Source organism: Lipotes vexillifer, unplaced genomic scaffold (genome assembly GCF_000442215.2).
Source record: "Lipotes vexillifer unplaced genomic scaffold, Lipotes_vexillifer_v1.1 scaffold654, whole genome shotgun sequence".
Lineage (NCBI taxonomy): Eukaryota > Metazoa > Chordata > Mammalia > Artiodactyla > Lipotidae > Lipotes > Lipotes vexillifer.
In genome coordinates, this window is record NW_006773486.1 from 1,238,920 (window position 1) to 1,263,468 (window position 24,549).

The 24,549-nt window shown below is 36.4% G+C and overlaps 1 protein-coding gene across 2 annotated transcripts in view; it reads left to right on the top strand.

Moving 5' to 3' along the window:
• The window catches only part of EDIL3 (EGF like and discoidin domains 3), a 443,350-nt gene that overhangs the window by 119,455 nt on the left and 299,346 nt on the right, over positions 1-24,549 (top strand). For both annotated transcript variants that reach the window (XM_007448349.1, XM_007448350.1), the window contains exon 2: positions 15,390-15,518. In XM_007448349.1, the coding sequence (XP_007448411.1) occupies positions 15,390-15,518 (129 nt within the window). The remainder of the gene's footprint in view (positions 1-15,389; positions 15,519-24,549) is intronic.

Sequence of the window (24,549 nt, forward strand, 5' to 3'; positions counted from 1 at the left end):
GGAATGCCCAGACTCCTTAGGAGTGTCTTAAAGACACTGTATACCCTGGGCAATGCCTATTCTTCAGTCTTATCTCTTGCCATTTCTGTTTTCTCTCTTCTCTCTAGCTAAAGGCAATTTCATCCTGTTTCTTAAGCACGTGCTCTGGCTCTTCTCCCTACGTCTGCACATGCTTTCCCCTCTGCATGGTCTTTCTGGTCCCACCCCTTTGGCTGGCTGGTTTCCGCTAATCCTCTTGTATTAAATTGGAGATCACTTGCCTTGGGAAGGCTTCCTAACTCACAGTGCTGAGTTTGGTGTCCCCTCTTGTGCTCCTTTGGCATCAGGCATTTCCTTTTTCATAGACCTAACATGCAGTGGTAACTACTTGTCAACTTATTTGTGCCTTTTGTTAGACTATAAAGAACAGGTAATTGTCTGTCAGGGGCCCCATAATATGTGCAACAATTATCACTTAATGTCATGTAAATGGACTTCAGTTTATATTAACTAGACAGATATTCTTCATAGGTAGAAATAATATAGTCAACAAACACTTGGGAATTCCATTATATGGTTGAATTTTCTGGTGATTTATGAAATCCAGCTAAGTATTCTATGGAAATTCAATATACGTTAGTAGTATTATTTGTTCTATTCTCCCTAACATGCTGTGTGCCTTTATTTTCAATTTGCTGATTCTAGTTTCCTGCAAATATTTTTTTCACAACTCATAGTGAACCAACAAAGAAAGCTAGTCTAATAAATTTCTTTCCTCTTTTGCCTTCCTCTCAATTGAAGGTAGGAAAATACAAACTTCCTTCCTTCCTTGCATTCATCTCTCCTTCCTCCTCCTTTTCTTTCTTTCTTTCCTCACTTTCTCTTATTCATTTTCCTTCTTCTTTAATAATTGAAATCTTTGGATGAGCTTTAAAACATGTGGAGGGCCGGGTTCCAACCCCAGTGATTCTGACTTAATTGGACTGGGCATCAGGAATTTTAAAAGCTCCCCTGTGATTCTAATATTCAGCAAAGTTTGAGAACCACAGGGTTAGATCATCTCTAATGTTCCTTTCAATTCTAAAAACTAGATTTTGTTATTTTAAGGGACTCTCCAGAGTGTTTTAAAATACAAAATATGCCAACAGACATTTTTTCAAAATGTAGAGCCCAAAATATCTTTGTCTTTTCAAGCAGTTAGCCTTGATTAAAGCTGTGTGTTAAAGGATGTACAATTCAAATAGTCAACACTCAAAATTATTGCTGATTTTCTTCTAATTCTATTCAGTACTGTATTTCCTTAGCAGTAAAAAGTTATCTAAAAAGAAAAAATGTCTTTAAAAATAGTGGGATAAATCACAGGCTAACAGCTAAGAAACATCCTGCTTTAAATTAGCTTTAGTATGGCTCTGAGTGAATCTACAAAGTTTCTTTGTTCATTCATTAGATTTGTGTCTTCCATGACTGCACGTGGTCATTTGGGGGCGCTGTGAACATTATGGTGTAGAATTGGATGGTCTTTTATTACAAGTATGTCTCATGATTTTCTGGTAAAATGACAGATCCTCTCAACATGAATAAACTTATTCTTATTGGCTTTTTTTTCTTATTTCCTTCTCTACTCTTCCAAATTGCAGGATGGCCTGAAATATCAACTAAAATTTAGTTTTAAAGCACAAATGAAGCTAACAACCACATCATACCTTTTGAATTGTATTTTTTTTTGAAATTTATAACTGGACACATTATCAAGCTTTAGCTTGTGAAAGAAGGCTTTAAAATCAAAATCTATGCATCAGACTCATTAGAGCATACAACAAATAAAATTTCAATATTCAGCATAAAAGGTGCCTCACGAGGCACCAAAGTAAATTGAGAGGCCTATTGTTGATTCAAAGTGACATTTATTTTGTTCTGTACAGTGTCACTGGCAGTAAGTCATAAGGGTGCTAACATTTTCTGTGAGTTTTATCAGGTTGAGTATGCAAATTCTCATTTTAACTAGTTATTGCTCACTTGTGTACTAGAATTGGCTCATTTTGCCAAGTACTCTGTTTACAGGTTGGTTCAAAATCTAGCTTGTGCGATTGAAGACAAAGCTTTTATTTTCTTTCAGTTTTTAAATGAAATGATAGTATAGCTGCCAAGTTCAGTAGGAGAGCAATAAAATGAAGATGAGGTTGTAGTACACAGACCTGCATTGTCCTGGTTGTGGAGCATGAATTTAAATGGTCTCTTGTATCTCATTGTGGCTTTGACTGTGGTTTTGATTTGCATTTCTCTGGTGATTAGTGATGTTGAGCATCTTTTCATGTGCCTCTTGGCCATCTGTATGTCTTTTTTTTTTTTTGGAAAAATGTCTATTCAGGTCCCCTCCCCATTTTTTAATCAGGTTTTTTGTTTTTTTTTTTTATTTTTTTAGATAGTAGGTTGCATGAGTTCTTTATGTATACTGGATATCACCCCCTTATCAGATATATCATTTGTAAATATCTTCTCCTATTCAGCAGGTTGTCTTTTCGTTTTGTTGTTGGTTTCCTTGGCTGTGCAGAAGATTTTAGTTAGATGTTGTCCCATTTGTTTATTTTTGCTTTTGTTGCCCTTGCCTGAGCAGATATCTCACCCCTGCCCCCAAATATTGCTAAGAATGATGTCAAAGAGCTTATAGCCTATGTTTTCTTCTAGGAGTTTTATGGTTTCAGGTCTTGCATTTAAATCTTTAATCCACTTTGAGTTTATTTTTGTATATGGTGTAATAAAGTAGTCCAGTTTCATTCTTTTGTATGTAGCTGTCCGGTTTTCCCAAAACCCTTTATTGAAGAGGCTGTCTTTTCCGCCATTGAATATTCTTGCCTCCTTTGTCATAGATTAATTGACTGTGTAAGCTTGGACCTAGCAGGTGTTATGCTAAGTGAAATAAGTCAGGTAGAGAAAGACATATACAATATGATTTCACTTAACTGTGGATCTAAAAAGCAAAACAAATGAACAAATGAACCAAAACAGAAACAGACTCATAGATACAGAGAAGCAACTGGTGGTTTCCAGAGGAGAACAGGGTGGCAGGATGGTTGAAATAGGTGAAGGGGATTAAGAGGTACAAACTTCCAGTTATAAAATAAATTAGTCACAGGGATATAACTGTACAGTATAGGGAATATAGTCAATAATATTGTAATAACTGTGGTGACATATGGTAACTAGACTTATTGTGGTGATCATTTTGTAATGTATAAAAATATTGAATCACTGTGTTTGTTGTTCACCTGAAACTAATACAATATTGGATGTCAATTATAGTTCCATTAAAAAAGATCAAAAAGTAAAACAAACAAAAATATAGTCTCTTTTACTTTACCACATATAAATATGTATTGTAATATTCTTTACATTTAATTTGAAGAGATGTTGAAGAAATTAAATAATATCTTGTGTTAGTGTAGTTACATGCTTGAGAGATATGTTGCTACTTTTTTGTTTTTAATTTTACATCTGCATACCAATTTTTTTTCAGAAATGAACAGAGGGCAGGGATGAAGGTACAGAAATATTCTACGTGGCTTCTAGCATTGCTAAAGGAACAGAGAAAATGGAGATGCATGCATTCATCCAAATAAATTATTAATATATTTACAATACTATGTAAATACGGGAGTACATTAGCAATACTGTGTAAATATATTAATATCTAAAAAAGATATCAATATATAAATATATAAGTACATTAATATGTAAATACAATAATATATATTCAGGAGATGTTTGATAACATAGGAAGAATAGGCTTAGCAGAAATGTCCTTGATTATCATGAGGACAGAGAATTAAATGTAGGACTCTAAATTATAACTTGGTTCTTACTAAAACTGTGTTGCTGACAAAATAAGTTTAGTGACACTTAGTTACTGTGTTCCAGATACTCAACCTCCTTCACATTTCTTGAATTCATCACTGTCTTGCCTATCACTTGGGCTACACACTTGCCGTTCCTTCTGCCTACAAGACTCTTCCTTAGGTTTTAACATGACTAGCTAATGTTCATCCTTCAGCTCAAGTGGCACCTCTTCAGAGAAACCTTTTTTGACTGGCTATCTTAAGCAACCAGTTCTATTTACAGCCTGTTTCATCCAGTTTGTTCTCTCTACTCGCTGACCCACACCACCCCTAACATGGCTTTTATTACAGTGGTTAATACCTTGCTTATTTATTTGTTAAGTTTTTCATTATGCATCCGCTCCACTAGACTATAAATTCCAGGAATGCAGGAGCCATATGTCTTCATCTAAGCTGCATTCCCAATGTCTGATGTGGTTGCTGGAATATCAATAATGATAACTGGGGCTTCCCTGGTGGCGCAGTGGTTGAGAGTCCGCCTGCCAATGCAGGGGACACGGGTTCGTGCCCCGGTCCGGGAAGATCCTACATGCCGTGAAGCGGCTGGGCCCGCGGGCCATGGCCGCAGAGCCTGCGCGTCCGGTGCTCCGCAACGGGAGAGGCCACAACAGTGAGAGGCCCGCGTACTGCAAAACCAAAAACAAAAACAAAAAAAGTAATGATAACTGGATCAGTGACCCTCTAATCTGTGAACTGGAGATAGGCAGTAATATATAAAGAAAACTGAGTGCATACACGATCCAAGAGTTTATATATCAATGAGAGAAACTAGCTGTTCTATCCACCTGAGTCCCAGAGTAGTGCCAACATAGAATTTTCTCCTTTACTTGGCATTACAAGTTGCACAACTGTATACTGAGCTCACAGAAAAAACACAACCAAGATCATAATGGTACAACTTTTAGTGTTTTGGGTTTTTTTATTTGCGTTGTCTTGGGCAGTGCTATATGATATTTTATAGATTCATACACACTTTGCAATCCAGGCTAAAAGCTTGGGCAAGTTGATAATAAAGTGAAATAAGACAGTCCCTGAATCACCTTGAACAGGAGGTGACTGGCAACAGGTGGTGGGTCAATGAGAAGAATGAAATGGACACTGAACACAGACAGGATGGTCCCAGTCCAAGCAGAACCCTGGAGAGTGGGGGAAGGGGGTGGGGAAGAGGAGGCAAATGGGAAGTTAAATTTAGCCTGCAATGATTTCTTGCCCCTGGGAAAAACAGTTGCTTCGTTCTGTTGCCAAAAGGCAAATCGGCATCAGCTTAATTTGCCTGAGTCTGCCATAAACTGCAGATGGAATCATAAAACATAGTTAGATTCAAATTAAACACATCTGTCCTAATCTAAAGCAGGTGAGGCCAGCCAGCCAAGATGCATCAAGGTATAACACTGCACACAGATTACAATATGCAGAGGTATATTTTAGGAGCCTGCTGACAGTGAAATAAAGAACCATGAAAGCATGTATTGTCCTATTTTCCTTTCCTGAGCCTGCCTTCTTGTACTGGTTGCCATCTTAGTTTTAAGACTCAACCAATACATCCACTAGGAGACAAAGAGACAACAAAACTTGAAATCCAGAAGTCTATTGCATTTTAATCAGGATTCTTACCTAAACTGATGCTTTCTCAGATTAATTGAAATGACAGGGAGTCAGAAGTCCCTACAGTGCATTTTAATTAGACTTGAAATTTTAGCCAGAGAGGGTTTGTTTCTACTTATGGTATCAGCCTACATCTGTACCACCCACTGAGGTAGTGGGTGTAGAGAGAAAAAAAGCAGGCTAAGATATGATGGTTTTGGCAAAAGTAACTATGTAACTTATCCAAACCAGGACAGTTTTGAGAGTGAAAGGGGACTATGGTACCAGTGGAGGTGCATGGCTCCAATATCCTTTCAAGAAAGAACAAGCTGTTTGGCTGCAAAGAATGTAATTAGCTTCCAGTGACCTTTTTCTCTAGCACTTTCATGATCCCACTTGAGCCTTATGATTGAGCCTTGAGCCTCCTCCAGCCAATGATTGAACACAGGAAGGGCACTAGTGCCTGGTCATTTCTGCCCTTGGGGGATTCCTCTAAAGTGTAATCTTTGCTCTGGAGCTCCCTGGTAGATTGGCTAAGACTTTTTCAAGTCTGCACTATGGACTGAAGCTCCCCTGCTCAATCCTCGTTCAATAACCGCCCTCCACCCTTTTCACAGATGTCAGATCTGCATCACAAGATGAAGGCTTTTCCTACCCTTTTCTGCTTCCTCTCCATTTTATCTTTCCTAGGCATTACTTCTCAATAAACTTGATGTACTCTTTGTCTTTGTGGAGAACCCAACTGACAAAGGGGTGCTATTGATAATTAGGTGTGGGGAAACAGATATATAGCACAGCCTCTAATAACCCTAATTATATTTGATGGGCTCTGTTGTGCCCATCAAAACTTTGTTTTTTGCTGACATTGTCCATCTATCACAGGTACATGTGGGAGCCTTTAATCTCAGGCAGACCTTGACATAATAGACCCTAAGTGAATAAACTGGATATTCATATGGTGGTGGATAGGACCTATCACTATTTTCCTCCTTTTTCTCTCTTGAAGAATCTTCCGTCTTTTTTCTCACTTATTTGTTAGTGTGCCCAAGGACCTCCTCTCCCCTCTCCTTTCCTCTCTGCTCCACTCCCCTCCTCTGCCCTGCCTTTAATGACTGTCACTGGAATACAGTATTCACGTCCGTACTTAACAATCCCTGTTTTAGCAAAAGCTCTCCGATTGCTTATCTGCTTATTCAATAGCTTTATGAGACATTTTCATTTTGAATATTCCACAGACTTCTCAAACACAATAATTCCTTTGACACTAAGCCCATTATATTTGCTTATGAAAGATGGCCTCATAGTCATACAGACAGGAGCTCTAGAAATCAACCCAGATTTTTTGCGCTTCCTCAATGCCACATCAATTTGGTCACAGTGTCATCTTGATTCTACCTGGTACATTTTGGTCATACCTATTACCTCTTTTCTATGTTTCAAAAAGACACTGAGTAAATATCAATACTGGGGATAAAATATGAGTTTTCACAAGTATTAATTTCTTAGAAATAAGTAGTAAGCAAAAAGAAAGAAAAAAAATGTACAAGGACAAGAGAGAAAACAGGTCAGCTGAACAGCAGCTGGCATCTACGAGATATAATGAGAGGTGAACAGATTGTCCTGTCTCATTTTGACCACAGAAGCATCATATGACTGCCACACATACATGGTAGAAAACTGATTAAGTATTAATACCAGAAAGGGCAGCACAAGTACCAAGAAAGTTTTCTTAGGACACCAAAACTCCCCGTGATGATGGGATAACAAAAGGGACCAGACATTGTGGCCTCAGGTGACCTTGGGTAATCTCACATCAGTTAATAAACTTTGCAAGAACCTGGCAGTAGGAGTGAGAGGGATCAGAATGAGAGATCTTGATTTTGGATAAATATATATAGTCTGTATTCTCCAGAACCTCTAAGATACTGTTCATCCTTGCCTTTCTCCTGTAGAGATTGCTTCTATCAGTGTGAATAAACATTTACAATGTCACTTGATCTGTTGCAATTACTGCAACAACAGATCCTGGTGTGGGGAATGTAGAACTCCTCTTTTTGTAGTATGCACAATACCAGAAATATGACTGACATCTTATCAAATAAAGTTTGAGTGTTAGTACTCATCTTCATACAATGAACAGAGTTAGAAGATGGCAGTGTTGTTAGTTTGACTGTACAAAGCTGTGCTGCTTTGCTCACACCAAAGGCAGAGAGGCAGGATCACACTTTTAAACTGGTAATTGGCTCTTTCTAGAAAATCTCAACAATAATGCCTTGTTTCTAATGGGGAGTAGTGATCTGGGAGGACTTTCATTTCCTATTTTATTACCTAGTATTTATTAACTGGATTGGGTTTAAGTGGTGCCTGCATTGCTTCCCCTGTCCCCAGCTACCTCTAAAGAGGATTAAGAAAATCCTCATTATTTTTTGCTGGGACTTCAAAAGATTAATGTTTAGTCCTTCTGCCATCAGCCTAGACTACTCCATTTGATACAACACAATGCTGCCTGGGTCATCATTCCAGAACACAAATGTGATAATATACTTACCCATATGTAAAGTCCTTTTATGATTTTCCAGTGCTTAGAGATAAACTTCAGAATTTTTTGTACAGCATACAGAGCCTTTACCCTTCTGAGCTCATTTCTCTCTACTCATCATAGATGTCTATGCTTTAATTATAGTGGCCTACTTGAAGTTCCTGGAATAAGCCATGATCTTTTTCCTTTGTATATGTTATTTTCTTTGCCTGGAACGTTGAGCATATACCCCCTTCCTCTTCTGCATCACCTAACAGCACTGCATCTGTTTAGAAGTCTCCTGTGGTCCTAAGATTTGGATCATGTATATTAATCACAACTCTTATTACTATGTGCTGTAATCATTCCCATTTTTTTAATCTCCCACAGTGGGCTCTGTACTTATTGACTGTAAGGACTGTCTGAATTCTTTATGGCTAGAACTTACCTCAGTGCCTATCATAAAATGGGTGCTCATGGAATAGATGGATGGATGGACAAATGGGTGGACAAACAGAGGGATGGTTGAATGGCTCACTAGCTAAATATATAAAGAGATAGACAGAGAGTCTATTGAAATATCTTCACCAGTCATCAACCTCCACTTTCAAAGGCACTCTATAGAATTCTGCCAGGATAGTCTTCTTAAAATAGATCTGACCATGTCAAACATTAAAATATATGTTAAAAATATTCATTGGATCCTCATCTTACAAATTATGATGCCACTTTTTAATCTTCCCTGATCTGACATAAATATACTTTCTCAGCCATTGGTAATCAAATACTCCAGGGTCCAGCCAGGCTAAATTCTATAGTATTAAAAAAAAAAAAGAACATATTCATTCATTCATTTATTCACTTATTTCATGACTCCATTTTCTAATATATAGTCCAGTGCTAATATAGTATTCTTCTCTATCATGATAATATAGTTAATGACTTGCTTTATAAATTTAACAAATATCTTAACCTCCATTTTCATTTTTATAAAATTTTAAAGCAATTAGCCTGGAAAAGAGGTGAAATAATTCATGGGAAAGCTCCTATAAGGGAATAAAGCTCCTAAGAAATACCAAGCAGTAAGGAAGTTGGGACCTCACTGCCTTTTTAAATTTTGAAAAGCCTCATTCTCTTTTAATTAATAAAATATAAATTTTATTATATATTTAAAATGTTTTTAAATTTTATTTTATTTTATTTTATTTTATTTTTCTTCCTTTTCTTTCTTCCTTTTCTTCTGAGCCATGTAGCTGACTGGGTGTTGGTGCTTCAGCCAGGTATCAGGCCTGAGCCTCCGAGGTGGGAGAGCCAAGTTCAGGACTTTGGACCACTCGAGATCTCCTGGTCCCATGTAATATGTCAGCAAGAGCTCTCCCAGAGATCTCTGTCTGAACACTAAGAGCCAGCTCCATCCAATGGCCAGCAAGCTCCAGTGCTGGATGCCATATGCCAGACAACTAGCAAGAGGGGAACACAACCCTACCCATTAGCAGAGAGGCTGCCTAAAATCATAATAAGTTCACAGACACCCGAGACAAATCACTGATGTGGCCCTGCCCACAAGAAAGACAAGATCTATCCCCACCCACCAGAAAACAGGCAACAGTCCCCTCTACCAGAAGGCCTGCACAGGCCACTGAACCAACCTCATCCACTGGGGGCAGAAAACAAAAACAACAGAAACTACGAACCTGCACCCTGTGAAAAGGAGACCCCAAACACAGTAAGTTAAACAAAATGAGAAGATACAGAAACACACAGCAGATGACGGAGCAAGGTAAAAACCCACCAGACCAAACAAATGAAGAGGAAATAGGCAGTCTACCTGAAAAAGAATTCAGAGTAATGATAGTAAAGATGATCCAAAACCTTGGAAACAGAATGGAGAAAATACAAGAAAAGTTTAACAAGGACCTAGAAGAACTAAAGAGCAAACAAACAATGATGAACAACACAATAAAAGAAATTAAAAATTCTCTAGAAAGAATCAATAGCAGAATAACTGAGGCAGAAGAACAGATAAGTGACCTGGAAGATAAAATAGTAGAAATAACTGCCACAGAGCAGAATAAAGAAAAAAGAATGAAAAGAATTGAGGGCAGTCTCAGAGACCTCTGGAAAAACATTAAATGCACCAACATTTGAATTATAGGGGTTCCAGAAGAAGAAGAGAAAAAGAAAGGGACTGAGAAAATATTTGAAGAGATTATAGTTGAAAACTTCCCTAACATGGGAGAGAAAATAGTCAATCAAGTCCAGGAAGTGCAGAGAGTCCTATACAGGATAAACCCAAGAAGAAACATGCCAAGACACATATTAATCAAACTATCAAAAACTAAATACAAAGAAAAAATATTAAAAGCAACAAGGGAAAAGCAACAAATAATAAACAAAGGAATCCCCATAAGGTTAACAGCTGATCTTTCAGCAGAAACTCTGAAAGCCAGAAGGGAGTGGCAGGACATATTTAAAGTGACGAAAGGGAAAAACCTACACCCAAGATTACTCTACCCAGCAAGGATCTCATTCAGATTCAACAGAGAAATTGAAACCTTTACAGATAAGCAAAAGCTAAGAGAATTCAGCACCACAAAACCAGCTTTACAACAAATGCTAAAGGAACTTCTCTAGGCAGCAAACACAGGAGAAGGAAGAGACCTACAATAACAAACCCAAAACAATTAAGAAAATGGTAATAGGAACATACATATCAATAACTACCTTAAATGTAAATGGGTTAAATGCTCCAACCAAAGGACATAGAGTGGCTGAATGGATACAAAAATAAGACCCATATACATGTTGTCTACAAGTGACCTACTTCAGACCTTGGGACACATACATAATGAAAGTGAGGGGATGGAAAAAGATATTCCATGCAAATGGAAATCAGAAGAAAGCTGGAGAAGCAATTCTCATAACAGACAAAATAGACTTTAAAATAAAGACTATTACAAATGACAAAGAAGGAGACTACATAATGATCTAGGGATTAATCCAAGAAGAAGATACAACAATTATACAAGCACCCGACAAAGGAGCACCTCAGTACATAAGGCAAATGCTAATAGCCATAAAAGGGGAAATCGACAGTAACACAATCATAATAGGGGACTTTAACACCGTATTTTTACCAATGTACAGATCATTCAAAATGAAAATAAATAAGGAAACAGAAGCTTTAAATGACACATTAGACAAGATGGACTTAATTGATATTTACAGGGCATTCCATCCAAAAACAACAGAATACACTTTCTTCTCAAGTGCTCATGAAACATTCTCCAGGATAGATCATATCTTGGGTCACAAATCAAGCCTTGGTAAATTTAAGAAAATTAAAATCGTATGAAGCATCTTTTCTGACCACAGCGCTATGATACTAGATATCAGTTACAGGACAAAAACTGTAAAAAATACAAACACATGGAGGCTAAACAATATGCTACTAAATAACCAAGAGATCACTGAAGAAATAAAAAAAATACCTAGAAACAAATGACAATGAAAACATGATGACCCAAAACCTAGGGGATGCAGCAAAAGCTGTTCTAAGAGGAAGTTTATAGCAATACAGTCCTACCTCAAGAAATAAGAAAATCTCAAATAAAAAACCTAACCTTACACCTAGAGGAACTAGAGAAAGAAGAACAAAACCCAAAGTTAGCAGAAGGAAAGAAATCATAAAGATCAGATCAGAAATACATGAAAAAGAAATGAAGGTAACAAAGATCAATAAAACTAAAAGCTGGTTCTTTGAGGAGATAAACAAAATTGATAAACCATTAGCCAGACTCATCAAGAAAAAAACCAGAAGATTCAAATCAACAGAATTAGAAATGAAAAAGGATAAGTAACAACTGACACTGCAGAAATACCAAGGATCATGAGAGATTACTACAGGCAACTCTATGCCAATAAAACGGACAATCTGGAAGAAATGGACAAATTCTTAGAAATGCACAAACTACCACGACTGAATCAGGAAGAAATAGAAAATATGAACAGACCAATCACAAGCCCTGAAATTGAAACTGTGATTAAAAATCTTCCAACAAAAGCCCAGGACCAGATTGCTGCACAGGCGAATTCTATCAAACATTTAGAGAAGAGTTAACACCTATCCTTCTCAAACTCTTCTAAAATACAGCAGAGGGAGGAACACTCCCAAACTCATTCTACGAGGCCACCATCACCCTGATACCAAAACCAGACCATAATGTTACAAAGAAAGAAAACTACAGGCCAATATCACTGATGAACATAGATGCACAAATCCTCAAGAAAATACTAGCAAACAGAATCCAACAGTACATTAGCTAGATCATACACCATGATCAAGTGGGGTTTATCCCAGGAATGCAAGGATCCTTCAGTATATGCAAATCAATAAATTTGATACACCTATTAACAAACTGAAGGATTAAAACCATATGATAATCTCAATAGGTACAGAAAAAACCTTTCAACAAAATTCGATGCCCATTTATGACAACAACTCTCTAGAAAGTAGGCATAGAGAAAAGCCACCTCAACATAATAAAGGCCATATATGACAGACCCACAGCCAACATGCTTCTCAATTCTTCACAGCAATCAAAGAAGAAAAAGAAATAAAACTAATCCAAATCGGAAAAGAAGAAGTAAAACTGTCACTGTTTGCCGATGTCATAATAGTATACACAGAAAACCCTGAAGATGCTACCAGCAAACTACTAGAGCTAATCAATGAATTTGGTAAAGGACCAGGGTACAAAATTAATGCGCAGAAGTCTCTTGCATTCCTATACACTAATGATGAAAAATCTGAAAGAGAAATTAAGGAAACACTCCCATTTACCATTGCAACAAAAAAGAATAAAATACCTAGGAATAAACCTACCTAAGGAGACAAAACACCTGTATGCAGAAAACTATAAGACACTGATGAAAGAAATTAAAGACAGTACAAACAGATGGAGAGATATACCATGTTCTTGGATTGGAAGAATCAACATTGTGAAAATGACTATACTACCGAAAGCAATCTACAGATTCAATGCAATCCCTATCAAACTACCACTGGCATTTTTCACAGAACTAGAACAGAAAATTTCACAATTTGTTTGGAAACACAAAAGACCCCGAATAGCCAAAGCAATCTTGAGAAAGAAAAATAGAGCTGGAGGAATCAGGCTCCCTGACTTCAAACTATACTACAGTAATCAAGACAGTATGTTACTGGCACAAAAGCAGAAATATAGATCAATGGAACAGGAGAGAAAGCCCAGAGATAAACCCAAACATATATGGCCACCTTATCTTTGATAAAGGAGGCAAGAATATACAATGGAGAAAAGACAGCCTTTTCAGTAAGTGGTGCTGGAAAAACTGACACCTACATGTAAAAGGATGAAATCAGGGCTTCCCTGGTGGCGCAGTGGTTGAAGAGTCCACCTGCTGATGCAGGGGACACGGGTTCGTGCCCCAGTCTGGGAGGATCCCACATGCCGTGGAGTGGCTAGGCCCGTGAGCCATGGCCGCTGAACCTGCGCGTCCAGAGCCTGTGCTCCACAACGGGAGAGGCCACGACAGTGAGAGGCCCGCGTACCGCAAAAACAAACAAACAAAACAACAGATGAATGGATAAAGAAGATGTGGCACATATATACAATGGAATATTACTCAGCCATAAGAAGAAACAAAGTTGAGTTATTTGTAGTGAGGTGGTTGGACGTAGAGTCTGTCATACTGGGTGAAGTAAGTCAGAAAGAGAAAAATACTGTATGCTAACACATATATATGGAATCAAAAAAGAAAGGTTCTGGTAAGCCTAGAGACAGGACGTTTATAAAGATGCAGACATAAAGAATGGACTTGAGGACATGGGAAGGGGAAGGGGAAGCTGGGACAAAATGAGAGAGTGGCATTGACATATATACACTACCAAATGTAAAATAGCTAGTGGGAAGCAGCTGCATAGCACAGGGAGATCAGCTTGGTGCTTTGTGACCACCTAGAGGGTGGTGAGTGAGGGTGGTAGGGAGGTGCAAGAGGGAGGGGAAATGGGGATATGTGTATACATATAGCTGATTCACTTTGTTATACAGCAGAAACTAACACAACATTGTAAAGCAATTATACGCCAGTAAAGTTGTTAAAAAAATAAATAAATAAAGGCTCACCCGTGACTCTCTGAACCCTGTTTTTCACTCCAGACTTAATCTACTTTGTGCTACTTTGTGTATTTTAAGGTTGCTCAGGGATAACACCCTTAAGATTTCTAGAATTCCTTTTTTATTTAGCTGAGAGATTCTTTCAGGCTACACCTGAATTATATGAAATGTTTTCACAAAGGTCTTGTAGCTACATCCTTCATTTTATATATATGTTGAGGCCATCTTTCTGACAAAGCTCTGGATTTGATCTTTCACTGGTTTGAGAGGCTGAAGTTGAGAAATTATTTTCTATCACAAGTCCTGGTGCCTCTCTATTCCTTTTCTTTACTTTCAGAATCATCAGTTCTTTATTTAGCATGTCTCTTTCTTGTAGTGCCTTATCAGATACAGCTATTAAGAGTCAAGTGACACTTTAACATTCTGACTACAAACCTTATTACTCATATACAGAAGTTTATTAGGTACATTCTCTATCACCCAAGTACCCTCAGGTGATAGTTTTACCAACTGCTTCTCTCTATATAGCAGGGAGAGCCCTTTTTCTAGCCTCCTGTAGCCATTCTTTCAGTGCCTTTCTGGATTCCATCTGCCACCAGTATCAAAACCAAGGCCACATATTTTAGGTTTTTGTTACCGCACAACTTATTTCTCTTTCCTCCCATGTTTCTCTCAACTCTCTCAAGCAAGAGAGAGATTTTATTCTCAGGGCGGTTGCAGGGTTCTAAGAGAGGAAGCAGAAATATTCAAGTGTTTTTTCAAACCTCAGCTGACTTCAGGTCTCCTAACATCCTATTGGCCAAAGCAAGTCACATGGACAAGCCCAGACTCTAGGGATCAAGAAATAAACCCCACCCCTTTATTGAGAGAAATTGCAAAGTTACAGAGCAAAGCGTGTGGATATAGATAGGTTATTTATTGGAATAATTAATAAACCCGTCAACCACAGATATTTCAGTTAATCTTCTTTAACAAATTAGACAATATTTCATTTACATGTAATGAAGGGACCCAACCTGAGTTAATCGCTTTTAGTATGCAATTCAATATGCAGTGTTTGAATCGTAAAATTTAATTTTTACCATGTTACATACCATCTCTCTTAGAAGCACATGGTTTCAAATGGGTCTTGCCTACCTTACCTGTAAATCTAAATAGTATGGTGACTTTACCAAAGGAAGATGAGTGGGGTATGTGAAATAGTACAGTTCACTGCCTAAGGCAAGAAAAGTCAATATCTGTCTCTTTGTTCCTCAGGTGATATTTGTGATCACAATCCATGTGAAAATGGAGGTATCTGTGTGTCAGGATTGTCTGATGATTCCTTTTCCTGCGAGTGCCCAGATGGCTTCACAGATCCCAATTGTTCTAGTGTTGTGGAGGTTGGTAAGTGTAAGATTTAAGCATTTCAATAGTTATCCTCTTTGTTTTCATGAGTGACTGACAAATTTGGCTGTCAGTGCATTATGGGTACTCTGCATAAGATTCTTACGTGTTGCTAATTAGTTTACTTCTCTGTAGGCCTCTTAATTTTAACATTTTTATTTTATATTTAAAGTATATTTTTATTCATAGTGCTCTCAAAAAATTTAAAAATATATTTTAGGGATTAACATTGTACTTTAAAGGCACTACATGTACTACTTGAATATAATAAATTTATTTTTCTAATATTAATATACATTTAAATTTTATTTTCACTGGAAAGCAATTCCCAAGTCAATTTATTCAAGTTAGATAGTCACTCTGAATAAAATAGAACTTATTTTAGTGATGGAAAATATTCATCAGTATTTTGTAGCTGTTCTAATCATTACTTTTCTAAGACTGTAACTACATGATGAAAGAAAAAATATTCTAGCTGCATTGTTCTTCAAAGTCTCAAAAACACCCTTGGCAAATATTAGTCAGTGATCACATTTCAAAATGTTTTTCATCTATGAAGTACTTCCTTGGCATGTATAGTTGTGGATTCAGGGTAGCTTCCATAATTTCCAAATAGTTCTCTATTAAGAAGATATCGGTACTTTAAATAATTTAGCACTACTTAAATTTGTATAGAGTTTTTTTCTCTGATTAAAAGTAATACCATGGTTAAGTTGGAAGAAAATTTTTTTCATGTCAGTACAAAGAAGAAAAAAGTGAACTGTATCTCTTCGATATAGGAAAACCAAACATGTATTGGATTAAAGTTCAGTCAGCCAGCATAAACCTTGGAAAAGTCAGAAATGTCCATAGCTTTTCAAAAATAGTTTTAAAGAAGAAAAGTAGTTCTGTCTACAGGAAGGGATCAGTGTGAGTTACTCACCATTATATCTAATGCACCTAACTAGTTCCTTTATGTGTAGTAGGAGCCCAATACCCAATAACTTGGTTGAATGAATGACAGAATAATTAAAGAAAACCACTAACCAGCCATTTTTGGCCACTATTAATTGCATTTTAGTGTGCTTTATTTTTTAAATGTGTTTTAATTGTATTTTTATGTTACATTGGTATGAATGTATTACACTCGAAAAAGTTAATTATATTATTGCTGAAAAGTACTATGTTCATTTGATTCATTTCAAAGACAATTCTCTTTTAAGGCTTTTATTAACTTGCTGTTATTTTAGGGGATTTGATTCAGTGCCATAGAAATAAAAGTGTTGTAACCACTTTGACCAAGTCTCAAATATGTACAGTGAGTTTCAGAGTTTAATATGAGAATTCTATCCTCACAAAAGTCTGTATCTCTGAAGAAAATTAGAATGATAAATATTCCCAACAGGAATATATGAATAGAATAAAAAGAGTTATATTTTAAGCCCACTGACCCCAAATTGGCAGTGCCTTAGATTTGTAGTATATAATGTTTTTGTTGCTACTTTGTAAGAGCCAAATCTGGAACTGAAGAGGCAAATGTGTTGAAATAATTAAGAAACCAGTATCTTTATAGAATTTTGAAGTAACTACTTGAATACTTCAGGCCATATTTTTAAACATTAATTCAACATTTGTCATTTTATCAGAAGAATGATACTATAGGCTGCAACACTTTAAAAACTAAACATACTGCCATATTCCTCTTAGTTCAATGAGACTTTGAGAAATCAAATGCTTATAGAATTAAATTTTACATAGATTCATTATTCTCTGTTATTAAAGCACCTCACATTTCTTTTACCTCTTTGTTAACTCTTGCATATAATCAGGGAATACTGTTTATTGAGTAAAAATACTTAATAGCAATGCCTTTAATATCTAGCCTACCTTATTTTTTGTGTGTCTTCAAAACTAATTATTGGTACAAAATATATGAACATTAGATCATTGAAGACAATCCTGCCTTTTTAATTAAAAAAAAATCTACCACTTTTCTGGAACATTTCTGGGACATTGCTGTTGTTTCCTTACTGTTGGGTAGCACCAGTGCAGAAGAGCAGAGTGTAATGCTAGAATTTTATACCAGAAAAACCTCAAAAGCTATAGGTATTTTGATGTGATATCATAAAAGGCAAAAGAGTTGAACTGTCACCATTGCTGTATTTTTACTTTAACATTAATCCTTGCAAAGATGGAGATATGCTGCTAGCCTTTTGAACCATATATATTTTGTGATTATATGAAGTTCTAAATCACCTTATTAAAACTTGCATTTTGATCTAACTTTAAAAATTATTATTACTCTATACTACAATCAAAAATATACTCTATTGTAGTGCATTTGGAGAGGGGAATTTCAAACATATGCTACTCTCAGAGATAAAAGTTGATTCTTGGTTTTACCTCAAACTTCATTAATTTGCAGTAGCCTTATTATAAGTTCTTGATGCTACTTATTTCAAAGAGACCCTCATCCATTTTTGGACTTTTACTCTTCCCTCGCAAAGCATCTAAGTGTCAGGTAAGCACAAAACACTTTACTCCCTTTGTGACTAATCCTCACATCACTTACATTCCTATGCTACCTGTGGAAGTTTGGAGAAATTAACTTGCTCAGATTTGTGAACTTCATTCACTAGGCAGCATTGCTCTTCTTTGTACTTAATTCTTGATCTGACTGTGTACTCCAATATCCATACTTTATCTCTCTCTATCACTCCCTGTCTCTTTGTCTGCCCACCCAGCACACACACACATCCCCCTTATACAGACATACCTACAGACCATGATGTTCTCAGACTCTTAGAGTTATGAAAACCCACTTCTGATATCCACAAAAGGCAATAGGAGAGCATCTCTATGAGCAAAGGAAAGGAAAAGAGCCTAGTTAACATCCTCTGATTTGAAGACATCAGCCAGATTTACCAGTGTTTGCATAGACGTGCAGTGGACAATGCAACCTTCTCCAGGGGACTGGTAGATAAGCACCATGTGGTTAAGAACCTAATTACTCCCCAGTTACTTGCCCATGTTCTTGAATGGCACTGTGTAGTTTGGAGCCAAATGTTGACACATTTATTTCATAGAAAAATTTCTATTACTAGTGAACATTCTAGCATTCATATATGGAAACCTTGGGAATTATTAAACTGTCCAAGTTCCATGGTATAATTCTCCTCTGTATGCTATCAGAGTATTTCTGTAAACTAATAACAAATATATATATTTAAAACTCAATTACATAGTATATTAATGCAACCAAAGAGGACAGAGTGATTGACTTAAAAAAAATAAAATCTTCGTTTTCATTTATTCTTATTTTTATTTATTTTTATTTTTTGTGGTACGCGGGCCTCTCACTGTTGTGGCCTCTCCCGCTGCAGAGCACAGGCTCCGGATGCACAGGGTCAGCGGCCATGGCTCACGGGCCCAGCCGCTCCGCGGCATGTGGGATCTTCCCGGACCGGGGCACGAACCCGTTTCTCCCGCATCAGCAGGTGGACTCTCAACCACTGCGCCACCAGGGAAGCCCAGTTTTCATTTATTCTTAAACAAATATTTATTTAGCACTGACTAAGTAGTAGTTACCTAATGGTAGAGATACATTGGTAAACAAATTTACAGGAATTACTGTTTATCTAGGAAAGCAGGTAAATAAATAAGTAGATAAATATGATGGGTATTGTAATAGGAGAAGTAGATCGAGCCATTAGAATATAAAGCAGGTGTCCTCTTTTAAGCTAGGTGTCAGAGAATGCATGCCTACCTGAAAAAAATAATATTTTGACATAATTCTAAAAAATAATTTTAATCTACCAGGCAGAAAGCTAAAAGTATTCCAGACAGAGGAAATAATTTTTAGGAAAACTAGGATATAAGAAAAGTTGTAATTCCATGAACTGAAAGAAATTTACTGTGGCTTAAAAGGGGAGAGACATGATGGCCATTAATGAGTCTGGAGATGGTGATGGTGGCAGATTCTGCAGGGTTGCATGATGTTTTGTGGAATTTGGACTTTGTTCTAAGAGTGATGGAGAGAATTTGTACTTTTAGAAGATCACTGTCACTGCAATATGGGGAAAAAAATTAGAGCAGAGTATGGCAGGGGACAATTTGTAGGCCACTGCAGAGACCAGGTCAGACTTGACGATCTTAGCCTGGGTCAGTATAGTAACAAAGAGGATGGAGAGGAGTCAATAAGTATTTAAAGGATACAACAGATAAATTTTCATGACTTACGGGGTTACTGGATAAAAGGGGTTTGTATAAAAGGAGGAGTAAAGAAGAAACATCTCAAATTTCTGGCTTGAGCAACTTGGGGCCATTTACTGAGACAGTGAAAATTGAGGATACACTGGATTGGAAGGCAGAAAATGAGTTGAGTATTTCACATACTGAATTTGAGGAATCTGCTAGACATTCGTAAAGAAGTCTGGCATAGCTCTGGAAGTTATAATTATATAGACAGTGATTTAAGCTCAGGGACTGTATGAATCTGTCCAGAAGCAGAATAACTTTTGAAAAGAAGAGAGGACCAAGAAATGGAAACTGATGAGAGGTTCATCAATAATTAAGCAATAGGTAGAGAAAGTAAAAGCTATAAAGAAGACTGAGAAGGAGTAGTTAGGGAGATAGAAGAGAAACCAGGAAAGCATTGTGCCCCAAAAGTTAAGGGTGGACAGGAATGGGTGTTCAGCAATGTCAAATACTGTGGAGAAGTTGACCAAGGTAAACACTTACATTGATTACCTGTGACTTATGGATGATCTTGCCAAGATCAATTTTGCTGGAGTTGTGAGGAAAGGGCTAGGTTGTGGCACATGGAAGATTTAGAGGAAATTTTTTAAAAAGTAGCTAGGAATACAGGGGAACTTCCTCAACTTGATAAAGAATATCTATAAAAAAAACCTACAGCTACCATCATACTTAATGATGAGAAATTCAAAGCTTTCCCACTAAGATCAGAAACAAGGCAAGGATGGCCCCTCTCACCACTCCATTTTAATATTGTACTGGAAGTGCTATGTAATGCAATAAGACGAGTAAAGGAAATAAAAGTATACAGATTGGAAAGAAAGAAATAAAGCTGTCTTTGTTCACAGATGACATAATCATTTAGAAAATCCTAGAGTCAACAAAAAAAATCCTCCTAGAACTTTGCTGGAGGATTTATAGCAAATAAATATAAATAAATATAAATCCTGGAGGATTTATAGCAAAGTTGCAGGATGCAAGGTTAATATACAAAAGTAAATCATCTTCCTATATAACAACAATGAACAAGTGGAATTTGAAATTAAAAAACATAGTACTATTTAAGCTAGCACCCACAAAAATTAAATAATTAGATATTTAAAACTCTGATGAATGAAATCAAAGAAGAACTAAATAAATGGAGAGGTATTTGTGTTCATGGATAGGGAGACTTAGTATTGTCAAGATGTCAGTTTTTCCCAAATTGATCTATAGATTCAAGCAATCCCAATCAACATCTCAAGAAGTTATTTTGTACGTATCAACAAACTGATTCAAGAGCTTATATGGAGAGGCAAGAGATACAGAATAGCCAGCAGAATATTAGAAGAGCAAAGTTGGAGGAATGATAATACCTGACTTCAAGACTTACTGTAATGCTATAGTACTCAAGACAGTGTGGTATCAAGAAACAATAGACAAATAGATCAATGGAACAGAACGAAGAGTTCAGAAATAGATATACATTAATATAGTCAACTGGTCACTGACAGAGGAACAAAGGCAATACAGTGGAGCAAAGGGAGTCTTCTCTACAAATGGTGCTGGAACAACTGGACATTCACATGCAAAAAAATGAATATAGACATAGATGTCCTTCACAGAAAGTTAATTCAAAATGGACCAAATATGTGTGTGTATATATATATGTGTGTGTGTGTGTGTGTGTGTGTGTGTGTGTGTATAATATGTATAACTGAATCACTTTGCTGTACAGCAGAAATTAACTCAGCATTATAAAGCAACTATGCTTCAATTTAAAAAAATGGATCACAGACCTAAATGTAAAGTGCAAAACTATAAAACCCCTAGGAAATAACATGAGAGAGAATCTAGAAGACTTTGAGTATGAAGATAACTTTTCTAATGCAACACCAAAGACATAATCCATGAAAGAAAGAGTTGATAAGCTGGGCTTTATCAAACTTCTGCTCTGTGAAAGACAGTGTCAAGAGAATGAGAAGGTAAGCCACAAACTGGGAGAGTATATTTGGAAAAAACACAGCTGTTCTCCAAAAAAATCTTGGCTGTTCTCAAAAATATACAAAGAACTCTTAAAACTCAACAATAAGAAAGCAAGCAGCTTGATTTAAAAAATGAGCCAAAAGCCTTAAAAAACACCTAACCAAAGAAGACATACAGATGGCAGATAAGCATATGAAAAGATGTTACACACCAAGTGTCGTAAGGGAAATGCAAATTAAAACAATGAGATACCACTACACACCTATCAGAATGACCAAAATCTAGAACACTGACAACACCAAATGCTGGAAAGCATGTAGAGCAGTAGAAACTCTCATTCATTGGTGGTGAGAATGCAAAAATGGTGCAGCCATTTTGGAAAATAGTTTGGCAGTTTCTTACAAAGCAAAACATACTCTTGGGCTTCCCTGGTGGCGCAGTGGTTGAGAGTCCGCCTGCCGATGCAGGGGACACGGGTTCGTGCCCTGATCCAGGAAGATCCCACATGCAGCGGAGCGGCTGGGCCCGTGAGCCATGGCCGCTGAGCCTGTGCTCCGCAACAGGAGAGGCCACAACAGAGAGAGGCCCGCGTACCGCAAAAAAAAAAATAAAAAAAATAGACAAGTGTGAGGTAGAATAAAAGGAGGTTATTTTTGGATAGGACTATTAGGAAAGACTGAAAGGTTGATGTTCGAACAGAGGTAAGAGCTGAGATACCTTCACTGCATACAGATGGCAGATGAGGACAGTAACTAAAGAGGGATTTGGGCCAAGGGGGTTTTTCCTTTAAAATAGAACTATAATGGCATTATGATTCAGAAATATGATATAAAACCTAAGCTTGTGTTTTACTAAGAATAAACTAAATCAGATGACTCATATAGATATTTTAATGATATTTAGCATACGCTTAACCTATTAAAACTATCAGTCTGACAGCAGAGGACATAAACATTGGAATTTTGTAGTAATTTAAAATCCATCATCACTTTTAGAAAGAACTCAAAGTACCTGTGTTTCTGAGAGTAGTTCAGTACAGGGAAACAAAGCATATAATTTCATTTCTAGTTCTTCCTCTTTATCCTGTCTGTCATTTCATTGGCTTCTAATCAGGTTTTTTCTAAATATCCTTCTGCTTCCATTTCATTATGAGAAATTGGTTACATTTACCCCAGAAACATGACGTATCTCATAAAAACTAAAACAAAAAAAATACACACCAATTTCCACTGTACGTCTTGCACCATGAGTAACCATATTTATGTTTATCTTTTAGAAGATGATCAGTGTCAGAATTTCAAGTATTGTAGTAGAGGCTGAGTCTGTCTAAAAGACTTCTTGTTAGTAAGTGTGAAATATCAGAATATTGATAAGCTTTAAGTAGATCTCTTCAGTAGAGTGAGGCTACTTTTAGATTTCTGAACTTTGGTTACCAAATGAGAGATTTGGTAAATTGCAGTTAAATTATTCATATATTAGATGAAATTATGAGTAATTGTCAGTTTTTTTTTTCCCCTTAAGATTCCTTCTTGGACTAAGGAAAGATAGCTCATGATTGAATCCATATTTCTAGAAATTATCATAATGAGAGCTATTCTGCATACACTAAAATAGTTTCTCAAAAGCTGCTAGCCATGGGTGATAGCTTAGAAATTTCTCAGTCAGTAAGAGTCAAAGGCATTTATTTTCAGAGTTATGTTTACTTACTTTTTTGTTAATAAAAATGATTAAATATGTGTTCTTACAAATAGAATTGTGCAGTTAAGACAGAATTAATAATTTAAGAGAAATGTTTTTCCATTTTGCATATATTATAGAAAAATAATTTTGTTTTATATATATTTAAATTTCTATAACATAGCTTATAAACCAGCTTATTAATTTTAAAGTGGTTCTAATTTACTGTTAATTATAATAATCAGAGTTTGTTAGCTTGCAATTCCAAGCCCTAACATTTATATACTAACCTCAGAAAACACATGTATAACATCAAAGGACTTCAGAAAATATCAAGTACAGAAATCCTCTCTTGCCCAGTCAAAAGATGAGTGCCAATTTGTGGTAAGGCTTTAACTTTCAGGAAAAGACAACAAATTAATGTAACAAATTAATTCTTTTTTGATGTATACCATTTAAACTGGAATAAATACTTCGTGAATGAAGGGATAGTAGATGTGTATCATTAAGCTTTTTCTGCTTAACAAATCACAAATTTAGAGGCTTTAAACAACAACAATTCATCTCAAAATTCTGTAAGTCACTTAAGTGGTATTCTGGTTCACTGGTACTGGATAGTTGAAGATGGCTTGGCTAGTATGGCTTGTCTCTGATAGATCAAGCTTCCTTACATAGTGGTGGTGGGAAGGTCCCAAGAGCAGTGAGAAAGATCAAATCACAATTACAAGCACTTATCAAACCTCAGCCTGTGTCACATTAGCTAACTACAGTTTTGATGGGAAGATTTGCCACTTCATGTTGCAAAGGTGAGGATGCAAGAAAGGGAAGAATTTATAGCCAGTTTTATAATTTACCATAGAATGTTAGTTGCTTTTCTTTTTATTCGATTTTTTAACAGTTTTTATTGGCAGTGCAAAAAGTTGGTAAACATATAGATATGTTTGTGGAATTTATTTTTATGTTACTAGCTATGAATAGAAAAATTTTAGTAATACTGATTTTTATCAAAAAAATCCTCATTTTTTATAAGGGAGGAAAAAGTAAAAACTCTTTTAAAAGGAAAAGCTTGATTATTTTCTGTTTATTTTAGGGAAATACACTGAAGAAATTAGAAAAGTGAAAATGCAAAGTGACATTAATTTTTCCCTTTATTCAG